Source organism: Schistocerca cancellata, chromosome 11, assembly GCF_023864275.1.
Source record: "Schistocerca cancellata isolate TAMUIC-IGC-003103 chromosome 11, iqSchCanc2.1, whole genome shotgun sequence".
Lineage (NCBI taxonomy): Eukaryota > Metazoa > Arthropoda > Insecta > Orthoptera > Acrididae > Schistocerca > Schistocerca cancellata.
Genome location: NC_064636.1, coordinates 119,499,024 through 119,512,163, shown reverse-complemented (window position 1 = coordinate 119,512,163; position 13,140 = coordinate 119,499,024). Strand labels below are relative to the sequence as shown.

The 13,140-nt window shown below is 42.2% G+C and overlaps 1 protein-coding gene across 5 annotated transcripts in view; it reads right to left on the bottom strand.

Annotated features, from left to right (window-relative positions):
* LOC126108788 (ankyrin-2-like) overlaps nt 1-13,140 on the bottom strand; it is a 105,826-nt gene that overhangs the window by 55,397 nt on the left and 37,289 nt on the right. For all 5 annotated transcript variants that reach the window (XM_049914139.1, XM_049914140.1, XM_049914138.1 and 2 more), the window contains exon 3: nt 13,010-13,057. In XM_049914139.1, the coding sequence (XP_049770096.1) occupies nt 13,010-13,057 (48 nt within the window). The remainder of the gene's footprint in view (nt 1-13,009; nt 13,058-13,140) is intronic.

Here is a 13,140-nt window from a genome sequence, read left to right as displayed (position 1 = left end):
CCTTAAACAACCTTGATACAATTCAAAAGCCTCCGTTTGTTGACACACAACATATCAGCAAAGTTTAATTACAAATATACGATTGGTATAGGATCGAAGGAAGGACAAATAAAGAAACGTTCATTTATAGAGGTAGGGGTGCAAATGTGGAAGCGTATGGGTAATGTGGAAACGTCTAGTACCTGGCCTGCAGAGTGTTGTACTCTAGTAGGGCAGCCAGAAATTGTTGCAATAGTTCCTATTTGTCATGGTTGAGGGTTAGCAGTCAGTTGAGCAACAGACGCTGTGACAATGATGCACTTTACGTTCGCCCATTTTCTAAACGTTTATCAAGGTAAGTTGTGGTATTATATTTATCCAGATACTTTGTAGTTATCTTTCTTTACATCTGATAGCTTATAAAGGGAGGTGCATAGAAGGTTTTAGCAGTCCTTTGTCAACCTTAAATGGATAGTTGCTTAATGTAATCTACCGAAATTGAAAATGGCCATTGTGTAGGTAATGTAGAAGCATACATAGGATTGCATTGTGGAAACGTTTCCTCAATACCAACATCAAATACATTACTTCTAATACGTTTTGCGTCTGTTTCTAGATGCCACGAAAGCTAACTGATGGGAAACCAAGAGTTATTGTGAAGAAGTGGGATGCTGAAAACATGATTAAGACTATAATAGCCCTGAGGGTAATTGGTAAATGCCATCCTTCAGGCTGGATTCAAACTGAGCTCTTCTCAGTGGTTTGACAACTTCATTTCTAAGGCACAAAAAAAAAAATATATAGTTCAAATGGCTCTGAGCACTTTCGGACTTAACATCTGTGGTCATCAGTCCCCTAGAACTTAGAACTACTTAAACCTAACTAACCTAAGGACATGACACACACACATCCATGCCGGAGGCAGGATTCGAACCTGCGACCGTAGCGGTCACGCGGATCCACACTGAAGCTCCTAGAACCGCACGGCCATACCGGCCGGCTCTAAGGCACATCCCTCAAAAGAATCTTCTGTGCTGCTAATTCTTGATGGGCAAAACAGTTATGCCAGAAACCTTCAAATTATAGAACGTGCAAGGGAGAACCATGTTACAATCGTAAGCATCCCACCTCACACCTCTCATAAAATTCAGCCACTTGATAAGACCTTTATGGTCACTCTAAAAACCTATTACGCTTTGTTCGTCAATGGTTGCGGCACAGTAGCCGGCCCTTAGGACCATATGACATATCTGTGTTGTTTGGGAAAGCCTACCTAAAGTGCCAGACTGGCTCTACTGCTGCAAAATGATTTTTGGAGACTGGAATTTTCCTATGTGACAGGACTGTTATTGCATAAATCGATTTTATAGCTGTAACGTCGGCTTAAGATGAGGCCAGAAGTGTGAGAGGACCTGATGAGAATCCAGTATCTCCAGGTGGAAATGATGACCTCAGACAAGAAGACACTCAAAACGCATTCAAACCTGTGACAACAGACAGCCCAAGTGAAGATGGGCAAAGAGAAAACAGAAGGTCAACATCGTTGTCAAATACCTCATCAAACACGGGTGTGTCTGCACAAGACATCACGCCAATCCCTCCTCTAAAGAGGAAGGTTTACAACAGAGCTGTTTTGACATCTTCGACTTATAAAACACGCCCTGAAGACCCCTTAATGAAGGGAAACAGAAGCTTCCAGAGGCACCTGACAAAAGCAAGAAAAAACATGAAGCTCCTCCTAGATAACCATGCAGAAAACGGCTGAAGTTATCTGAGGAGTCAGTTGAAGAGCCCAATGCACCAAATGTCTCTTCAGGCGAGTCAGATTTGGATCTCCCAGGTGGGGAAAATAACCTACTGAAGAAGATGCCATTTTTTTTTTTTTTTTTTTTTTTTTTTTTTTTTTTTTTTTTTTTTTGGAGGCGCATTTTCCAAAGACGTTCAGGGAGAACTGTAGATGAAATGTGTAGTGTGTGAGGAGTGGAGTCACCCTTTGCGTGCCGAAAATGAAGGAGATATTAACATATGCGAATTTTGCAAGTGAACTTCGCATATGAAGCATTATTCTATTACTGTTTCGTTTAAAAATATTTTTGTCTAATTTAAATTCAATATAAAATAAATTAGTTTCTAATATTTTCTACAGTTTTCGTTTGAAGTAGTCAGTTTCCCACAATTTTAAGGCGTTTGCACATTACCCACACATATTGAAAAATTAATGAGTTGTTGTGCAAGCAGAAATTTTTTTTGAATTTTAACGTATTTAGTTTTTGTGTTTCAGAATATTACATTCATTGCTAATACATTATGAATTAGCTTTGGCTAATATTTAGAGCTGAAAGAGAAGTATACATTTATTTATACGGCAAAAACAAACTGGGTTTCCACATTTACACAGTCCTTGTGTGGCATTTTCTTGTTTTTGTAAAATGTTCCACCGACACAGTTGACGAAAATGCCCATTAGTCAGGTGGCATAAGGCTGAACCGCCGTTTTCGGGTATGGAACGCTACTTGGATGAATAGCCACACATGCGCACCACCTCTCCTATAATCTCGTCCCTCCAATTGCTTAAGTCGTTTTCGAGTGATTTCAATGCTGGGTCGTTGTTACATTGAAGAGCTTTGCATACAGAAGCCGTATTAAGTAGAAACGAGCAAAGCAGTTACATAAGATGCGAGACAAATACAGACAATACAGGTTCGACAGAATGGTCGGTCCCCAACACAGCAACATGTGAGGGTAGTATGTGATCGAAAAATTACCACGCAGACTGGAAGCAGCACATTTAATTCGGGATTTAAATGATGTTTATTGACTTAACATTTGGAGCTTGCGATATGGTACAGGCTCTGTCTGCATTTCGTCGCCTATCTGCTAGTCTGTCGAATTAACACCAACATGGCGAATAATGCGCTATGTATGAAGCAGGAAGGTGGCGATACATACAGCGAACTTTGAGAACGGACGACTCTACTGGCAGCCACAGCGGACTTCAGTCTTATATTAACTCTGTTTCTGCCTGGCAGGCTAATGTTGATAATGTCGCGCTTTAAATGAGAGCTATAGGCATGCAACAGCTTGGCCAGTAACACCAGATGGAGTTTAACAATGTTAAATATAACCGTAGTCTTCCGCAGCCATTGTCACAGCCAGTAAAATTTTTCTGGGTTTGTGACTGCATTGTAAAACCACCGACGTTTCTGTCACTGTTGCAAGTGACCTTCTTCAGTGTGTTTTGGTTTAATGTTTTGTAAACAAAAATACCCTGAAGAAGGACATATGCAACAGTGTCCGAAACGTCAGCAGTTTTATATACTGACAATGCAGTCACAAACCCAGAAAAATGTTACTGAGTTTCATTCTTCTTAGTGAAGTTATCTACGAGGAGGAAGTATGGGCATGCATCAGATCAACTGTACCGTATGTACGGGGAGAGTCACTAACCGATGCCACCTAGAGTAACTCCGGAAGTATGACAGTAGCTAAACAGTTTGTGGGACAAATGTTGCATGGGACAACGGAGGCTACAATATGACGTTGGTTTTTTGTTGTTAGATAGGGTCGTGTCAGAGATATGAAGGTCAACTTTTTTTTTTAAATGGGATGCTATCGTTTGGTATTTGTTTTCTGATAACAACTATCGAGACGAATGCAATGATGTGTAACAGTAAGGTCTTTGAAGGTCAACGAATGTCCAAAGGTGGCATGATCGTCCATTTACAGAAGGTGTTCCAAGTGATGACCATCGGTATCAATGCATTACTGCAATCTTCTTATCATGGATTGATTGGTATTCCTTACCACATCACCACTTAGAGCAGCACATACTCTGACAACTCTCTCTCGTATATCGTGCAAATAGTAAATATTCGCCGAATATGGTATATCCATCTAACGTGCCTTTCACATGTAAACACCATTCCCCGGTTTCGCAATACAGCACTAATATCGTCGAATCAAGCGAATGTGTATGATGTATTCCTTCTAAGAACAAGTCGATATGTTTCTCATTTACGGGGAGTGCCAACGAAATTCAGTGAGAAATAGAGACTTATATGCTGAAAGATATCCTCAACCGACTCACCCTATACGACGTAAATGTAAATATGTGTATAATAAATTGAGAACAACTGGATATTGAACGTATCGGAAGCATATCTGGCAAAGGAAAGTTACAAACTAGGAAACGGAACTTGGTACTCTTGCCACTTTGGTTCGAGATCCTTGTGTTAGATCACGTCAAATCGCAAGGGAATCTGCCATGAGCCAGAGTAGTGTTGTTCGTGTTCTGCATCTACATAAATATCATCCTTACCATAACAGTCTCCACCAAGAATTAACTGCTACCGATTGTATGCGTCGCATTGAATTCTGCCGACGGGCTCAACTACATATTCAGAGGGATGACAGATTTATTAATTTGATTTTATATACTGACGAGGCTACATTCATGGAATTATTAATCTGAACAACATGCATTAGTGAGCAACTGAAAATCCATGTTGGCAGTCGCAAGTTGCACACCAAAAACCGTGGTCGGTGAATCTATAGTGTGGGATGCTGGAGGACAGAATTATAGGCCCCTACTCATCCAAGGAAATCTTAATGGTAGGAAGTACACCAGCTTCTTGCAAGGAACATTAGGTCTGTTATTGGAAGAAATACCTTTAGAAACGAGGAACAGAATGTGGTATCAGTACGATGGGTGTCCGGCACATTTTTCGCTGATGGCTTTGAGCTGCAGGGACAATTCCCAAATTGTTGGATTGGACGCGTAGGAGAGGTGTCGTTGCGGATTCATTCGCCAGACCTGACACCTCTGGATTTGTTTCTTATGTGGATTCGTAAAAGACATTATTTATAAAGACGTTCCTACAACACCTAAGATATTCAAGAGAGAAATGTCAGAGAAGGTGCTTTCATAAGTGCTGATGTGATGACGAATACCACTCAGTCCATGATAAGAAGGTTGAACACCTTCTGTAAATTTACGTTCATGCTACCTTTGTGACCCTGTTGACCTTCAAAGAACTTACACGTCATTGGATTCGTCTCGATAGCCGCTATCATAAAATAAGTACCAAACTGTAGCATGTTATTTAAAAAAACAAAATTGACCTTCATATCTCTGACACGACTCCACCAAGCAACAAAAAACCAACGTCATATTATTGCCCCCATCGTCCCATGCACCATTTGTCCCAGAAACGTTTCAGGTTCTATCACACTTTCCAAGTTATTCTTGGTGGCAATAGTTAGCTACTCACACTGTAGACACTCGACCACGCAAATGTGTCGTGGGGAGGTGGGGGAAGGGGGGCGGGGTCGAGGGATGACCCCGAGGGTATTCTCTGTATTTCAGCACTGTGCCAACAGCAGAAGGGGATCTGAACCCGGTACCTCACAGTCTGGGACAGTATTAGAGAGTCGGCACAGGTCATTCTAGTAATATGGCCTGCCCTTCTGCTGCTAATGGCCTGCTGCACTGGTGTCAAGAATGAAGCTGTTAGGGTGGCGGTATGACCAGGACAGTGTCAGAAGGATCGGCGATCTGTGAGGTTAACTGACGATGACTGCGATCTTGAAGGTGTGGCTAGGCTGAGGTGTGGACCTCACACTATACGCTCCTCCTCTACAGTAACGACGCTACAAGTACCAAAAGACTTATAAGAACGTGTAGAGTGCGAATCGTCAAACTCGCAACACAGTCAACGTACGGGAGCACTTTAAAAAGTGATCGCTACGACAGCTCGCTTGAAACTGTCGTGTGGGATTCTCAAGTATGCGTGACAGCAAATTTTCTCGTAATCCAGAATAGTGGGATCCACAAATGACTGAAAAATCGGCCATTGATTAACGGAGATATTAGAAACAAATAGCTCTTAATTTCAACCCACTCTCCACTGAATTTAGACGCTTAAGAAAATGGGGAGTTATTTCTCAAACACAAAGCTTACATTTTCTGTTCGATAACCCCATCAACTCTGTTCATCTACGTATACATCTGCATCCATACTCTGCAAACCACTTTGAAGTGCATGGCAGAGGGTACCTCCTAATTTATCAGTTATCAGGGCTTCTTCACATTCCAGTCACATATGGAGCTTGAGCATGATTGTTTAAATTACCTCTGTGCGTCCTGTAAGTCTGCTAATTTCATCCTCACGAGACCTGTGAGAGCGATAAGTGGTGGGTTGTAGTATATTGCTAGATTCGAGGTGTAAAGCAGCTTCTTGAAACTTTCAGAGTGGGCTTTATCGGAATAGTTTCCGTCTATCTTCAAAGTGTGCCAGTTCAGTTTCTTCATGGATCAGAGAAGTATTGAATGTTCGTGTTGCTCTTCTCTACGTCTTTACAATGCCTGCTGCCAGTCCTATTTAATACGGTTCCTACACACTAGAGCAATATTCTCGGTATTGTCACATGAGACAATTGCAAATAATCATCTCTGTAGACTGATCCCATCACCCTAGTATTCTACCAATGAACCGAAGCCTTCCACCTATCCTATCTCCAACTGTGAGCACATGATCATTCCGTTTGATGTCCCAAATTGTAACACCCTAAGATATGTATGAATTAACTGGTACCAGCTGTACCCTTTCATTGGTGACTATAATTTATTTTATCAAGATCCTACTCAATATTTGTGCAGAATTCTTCAGATGGTACCTCATTATAGATAACTGCATCATGCACGAAAATTCTAAAACTATGAAATTGCTGCGAGACGATTAATATATAACAGAACCTGCGAGTCCCAATACACTTACATTGTCCACACCAATTTCTCTGCATTGAAGGTAACACGCTGAGTCCTCCCTACCAAATAAATCCTCAGTTAAGCCACAAGTTTCGCATCATACTCCATATGATCTTACTTTTGGTAATAAGTGTGGTTATGGCAGTGAGTCAAATGATTTTATCGAAAATCCGAAATTACTGCATTTATCTTACTGTCTTGATTGTGGCTTTAAGGATGTCATGAAGGAAATGTCACCATTTTCGAAATCCATACTGACTGGCAATGAGGTCCTTCTGTTCAAGGAACGACATTACGTTTGAGCTCAGAATATGTTCAAGAATCCTATAACAAATGAATGGCAAGGATATTATACGGTAGTTTTGTGAATGACTCCTGCTGCCCCTCTACTTGATGGGTCCTCGGACTTCTCCCAACTACTGGACATTGTTATTTGTGATAGAGATTTACAATTTATTATTGTGTTATCTGTACGAGGATTTTGGTTAAGAGGGGGGCTAACTTAGTCGCAAATTCGGTGTAGGATCTGATAGAGGGTCCATCAGGCTCTGGAGCCTTGTTAAATTTCAGCTGTTTCTCAACCCTAGTGACACTAATTCTACATCTATATCTGTCATCGTCACAAATTGGAGTAGTACCCCGCAGTACTATCTCTAAAGAAACATTTCGGAAAACTAAGTCAGAGTTTCTGATTTTGTTTTGCTATTCTTAATTGCTGTCATTACCCAGTCTACAAGTGTCTGAACACTAACTTTGGTACCAACTTTACATAGTACCGGAATTTCCTTGGTTTTGTGAGAGATCCTTCCTATTCTGTTACAATAGTCTTAGTAGGAATCAAATTATGAAAAATCCAGGATGGAATGTGACAATATTACGAAAAGGAAACTTGCAACTCACCATACATCGGAAATGCTGAGTTGCAGATCGGCACAACCAAAAACTCTCAGAAGTAAAGCTTTTGGCCAATAAGGCCTTTGTCAACAATAGACGACAGACATGCATACACGTACACCCCCCCCCCCCCACGCACACATACACACACACACACAAACGTGCGCGTGGAAACGCAAGAGCCAACGCAACTCACACACACGACTGCAGTCTCAGGCATCTGAAACCACAGTGTGACCAGCAGCACGAGTGCATGGTGGGAGTGGCGACTGGGTGTGGGGAGAGCAGGAGCGGCAACAGGGTGGTGTGATGGACAGTGAAGTGCTACAGGTTAGACAGAGGGCAGCAGAAGGGTGTGGAGGGAGGGGAAGTAGCAGAAAAGTAGAGAAATATAAAGACTGGGGTGGTGGTGGCATGATGGCTGGGTTATGTTGGAATGGGAACAGGGCACCTTGCTGGATGGGTGAGAGCAGTGACTAACAAAGGAGGACACCAGGCAGGTTGTGGGAACCTTTGTCAGTCACTGCCTTCACTCATCCATCCCCTTCCCTGTTCCCATCCAGCACTACATAACCGTCATTCCACCACGAACGTCAGTGTTTCTCTAATTATGAGAGTCTTTTTGTTGTGCCTACCTGTGACTCAGTACGCTTAGTAGGTTGGACGGAATTTTCTCTCATCAGCCAAATACATTTAGCATCTTCCTACATGTAGGGCTACGTTTTGCCTAGCATTCATTGACCAGTTGTCTCTTTTTCTTTAGATGTTTCTTTCAAATGAATGTAGACTGTTGAGTATCCCTCTTATCATGAACTGCTTTACATACGTACCAAGTGCACAGCTGACTGTTCTTGTAAACCTCAACCACAATTTTTCTACATGTTGTTCTCAAGAGCTAAATATTTCGAGTTTTGTATTCAAATAGGTCACAATTGCTTCTTTATCCTGTTTGCTGAACATATATGTATTCTGCTACTTGTTTTAGCGGCCATTTGCATGTTGTAAATAATGGTCATTGATACTAGTTTGTGTGTGAGCTTCCTCAAAGAGGTATGGCCATTTTGAAACTATCAGGCGCAACATCATGAGTGGGCTCCCAAACAGACTGTTTTAGGTAATCATCAGACAACTCATTTAGAAATGTTTCACCAGAAGTCACGTCTCCCCCACCCCTTACTGAACAGTCATTTAACCAGTAGATTTTTGCACAATTAACATCTATTTCAACAATGAGAGAGTGACTGGGAAACTTATATAACAGTGGTTTAGCCTTCTGCATAATTTTTGGTTGCATCTGGAGTAGGTCTGGAAGTTGACAGAGGGACCTGATTCCAAATTAATGCCCACCATGGTACTGAGTCTTTCCCAGAAAGCCTCACACGCAATTTATGTTTCTGTTTTGGTTGGTACAATTTGTTTGTGACCTGCGGCAAATGCCATACTATCTCAGTTTAATTTTCGATACAGGTTGAAAGCTTTATCAGTGTCTCACTGTTGTCCATTCCGTGTTTTCACCAACTTTCTGTACCGGGTATTATGTGAGCCGTACTGGGGCAGCTTCAAACCCTGGCACGTTGATATCAGTGCTTCGGAACTTAGTCATTTGAACTCTAATACTCTTGCAAGTATGTGACACTTCTTTGGAATTATTACTGACACTTTCAGGTCCCTATCGTTATCTGGACTGGATGAAGAGTAATCTAAAAACATGTACACTCCGCACCCAAACAGCTACCTGAGCAGCAGCCTCTGATGTGTACCACACCCCTGACCCATTTAGGGTGTCCATAGAGTACTCAACCCCTTGATGCAAGTCCAAGAATTTTCAGGCTGCTTTGTCCCAGAACCTTCGAACTCTGAGTCAATCGTTCCATTCGATTAAGAACGTGGGACGCATGACCAGTTTTGCACTGCAGCAAATTGTGAGTCTCACTGAAATAAGATGAGGCCAGCTTTGTCAACCTTCTCTGCCATTTGAATGATCCAAGTGTGGCCGCAGAGCACAGTCAGCAGCTGGTAGCGCCCGGCTCTCTCAGCGGCTGACTGAATGGCCTCTGTAGCATTCTGAATAAGGCTCCCAGCCACACACACTGAGTGCACTTAGTGTTCCCTCACATCGCTTTTGGCATTTCCCTAAGGGATACATTCACTTGCCATACATTTGAACTTTCTACTGTTAATAGATCATATCTTTTAAGTTTGCTTCTTCTTGACACGGCACATACCATGTTACCCAACAGCTGAAGTCAGTCTCACTGTCTCAGTTTCGATTTCAGTGGAAGCCTGCACCTCATATTTGTTGGTTATGGTGATGAGTACCACGTGCTGATTCCTCCCCGGTCCCTGCCTCCTCCGTCCATGCAGCCTAGTACTACCACTAGCTGACCGCTCACAGCCAAGTGGATGAGCTGTGACAGATCATGTACCTCGAGCAAAAGTGACAGCAAGATATGATAGTAACTCAGGTACCTGTGGTATGCCGGATACATGACTGTTGGTAACTCTCCCGAAACACCCACGCACAGCAGCTTGCAGGCGGCTGATCTTAGCTTATGAACGTCGGCTTACTATTCCCACGTTCGAGGAGAGTGTTCATAGTAGGGCTGCAGTGTGGCTGGTGTAATGTCTTACAGAATAGTAAGCAAGTGTCATTAAATAAAGCCTAGAGATTCATTTTTATACTCTGGACCAGTTAAGCTCCAAGTATGACCAGTTACCGTTAATATCTGAAGCAGTCCGTACTGAAATCGATGTTTCCTTTACAGCCTCAGTATCACCTTCTATAAACGCTACTAATCTCCTGAATTTTTTTAGAGGCTGTAGTCGAAAACAAAATCAAGATAATAATTACTTTGCGGTGAATGCAGACAATGGAACACGGCTTGCAACTTACAACAAGCGCTACAAAAACACTGATTTTCTACGACATACGTAATTCTCATCACTGGTAACTTATTAAAATTCTCAGAAATTTATATTTGTTCACGTTGATATACAATGAATGAAGGGATAAACGTATCATTGAATGAGATTGCTACTCCGGAATTTTTATAGAGGATAAATGCTGCTCGTAACGGATGCTATAGCACAAAATTCGTTTCTCATGGCACACAGCGTACGAAAATACGGAATATAGTGCGACAAAAACACAGATTTTGATACAGTTAACACGAATAACTTGTTTAAAATTGATATGAAGTGTTAGGACGTGACTTTTAGAGGCGAATTTATCTGACACATCTGGTTTTACTCCGACACGAAGGAAATAGCGGAAGTTGGCTTGTATACGAAATTATGATTAAGTAGCCAAGGGAACTGCCGGATTCTCCACTTTGCTGGTTTCGTGTCACATTTGGCACTTGCGTGTGAAAGATGAAGTCTGCAACATCAGTACGTCTCTAAAAAAAAAAAAAAAAAAAAAAAAAAAAAAAAAAAAAAAAAAAAAGACGTACAGTGTGCAGCATAATGCAACTAAAGGCGCGTTGGTAACCCTCTTTGAAAATTTTACTATTACCTTCCGTAGACAGATTGCTTTTATCACTGTAAGGGTCTATGGAAGATACTAGGTGATTTTTTTCTACGATCTACAAACACTAGGGGTTGATCAGTGAGATGATAAGGAACAAAAATGTTCTAATGATGTCCAGAAACGCATGGTTCCCATGACAGAGACCATTTATTCAATCATACTTTGTTACAGGAGCTGCAGTGCAATACCACGCAGCCATACTTATAGAATGATTTTTTTCCTCCTAGAGGGTCGTACTGTTTCTCGCACGTCATGACCTAACATGCAGGAAATCATGAAGGACGTACCCGAAATGAAGAGACACTAGACATGGAAAAAAATGTGATTAAAACTGTCAGTACCAGGCAATTGACCAGCCTGTACGGGGTAAGTCAGACGACCGTGTGGGACATTCTCCATGACGATTGTTACTACCCTTATCAGTTAGAGTGTGTGAAGGGGTTACTAGCGACAGACTTTCCACATCGGCAGCAGTTTTGTCGTCGGTTGCTTCACCAGGCAACCATGATTGCAGGATTTGTGTCATCCATCTTATTCACCGATGAGGCCAGCCTTACGTGGAGTGGCATCTGCACCTTTCATAACAGTCATCTGTGGGATAGTATGCAGAACCCCCGTGGTACGATGACAGCGAATCATCAGCATCGGAGCAGCCGGAATGGGTGGGCTGGGATAATTTGCGACCGTATTTTGGGACCAGTCTTCCTTCCATGTCACCTATCAGAGGGGATTTATCGGCGTTTCTTACGGGCGTCTTGCTGTAAGAAGTGCCATTGATGATTCTAATGGTTATGTTATGATGGTGCTCCAGCCCACTTCGCCACTAACGTCCGGATGCATCTCAAAAGTGTCTTCCCAGGTTGAAGGATCGGACGAGAGGCTCCGGTTGCATGGCCTGCTCGTTCACTGCATCTCAATCCGTGCGATCTCTGGTTATGCGGCCACCTCAGAAGTATCGTGTACACAGAGGACATTGCAGACGTGGAGACACTGGAGCAGTGTATTCATCCTGCCTATGACGCTGTTCGTATGCAGCCTGGCCGATTTGAACGTGACAGACGGAGCACGCTACTGAGCGTATTCACGCATGCGTTGAGGCACACGGAAACCATTTTCATTACGTACTGTACCTGTCGCTGCGTGGTACAGCGAGTATAAGACCGCAGTCTTTGTAACAGTGTATGAATAATTTGTGTCTGGTGTGGAAACCATGCCTTTCCAAACATAAATTCATTAGACCTTATTGTTCCGTATCCTCTCATCGATCAATCCCTAGAGTCTGTATACGGTGGTAAAAACCATCCTGTATACGCTACGTGATGACTAAATGGCATTCGAACTGGAGCTTTCTAGAACACCAAAAGCGATGATACACTGATACCCAATGATGTTGCGAAGTTCGCTCGCAGTATCCTTATGTCTGCAACGTGACACAAAGCAGATACCCGAACAAGGTCACTCCGGCGTATACCACGGGTGTTATGCTACTGGCAAAGCAGTAGCGTGGGACGTACGTATTGCCTGTCATCCAGGAGCAATGAACAGTACTGAATACAAGTTTGTGTGACCCTTGGACGAGACACCATTCTGAACAAATGAGATATAACATTATTAAGATTAAATTAGTGAACAATTATTTTACATCATCTATCGCTGTTTTAAAAATAAAAGCTCGATATATTCAAGTAGCAATCTACTGTGTTTGAATATGACCGCCGCCCCACGGCGCCTTCGTGGACGTCTCAGACCACCAGATAAGACTGCCGTGATTAAATAAAATAGCACCAAATGAACCCCGTGGACCATGAGGTGATTTTAGTAGTAACGGATCAAACACTTACCTGAGTTGTCTGTTGTTAAAGTATGCAAGGTGACTCCGGTATAGGATTCTGAAAAAGAAATTCGCAAAAATCTCAATAAAAAAATTAAACTTCTGGTTCATTATTTCACAATAAATTGTTATCCATTATCA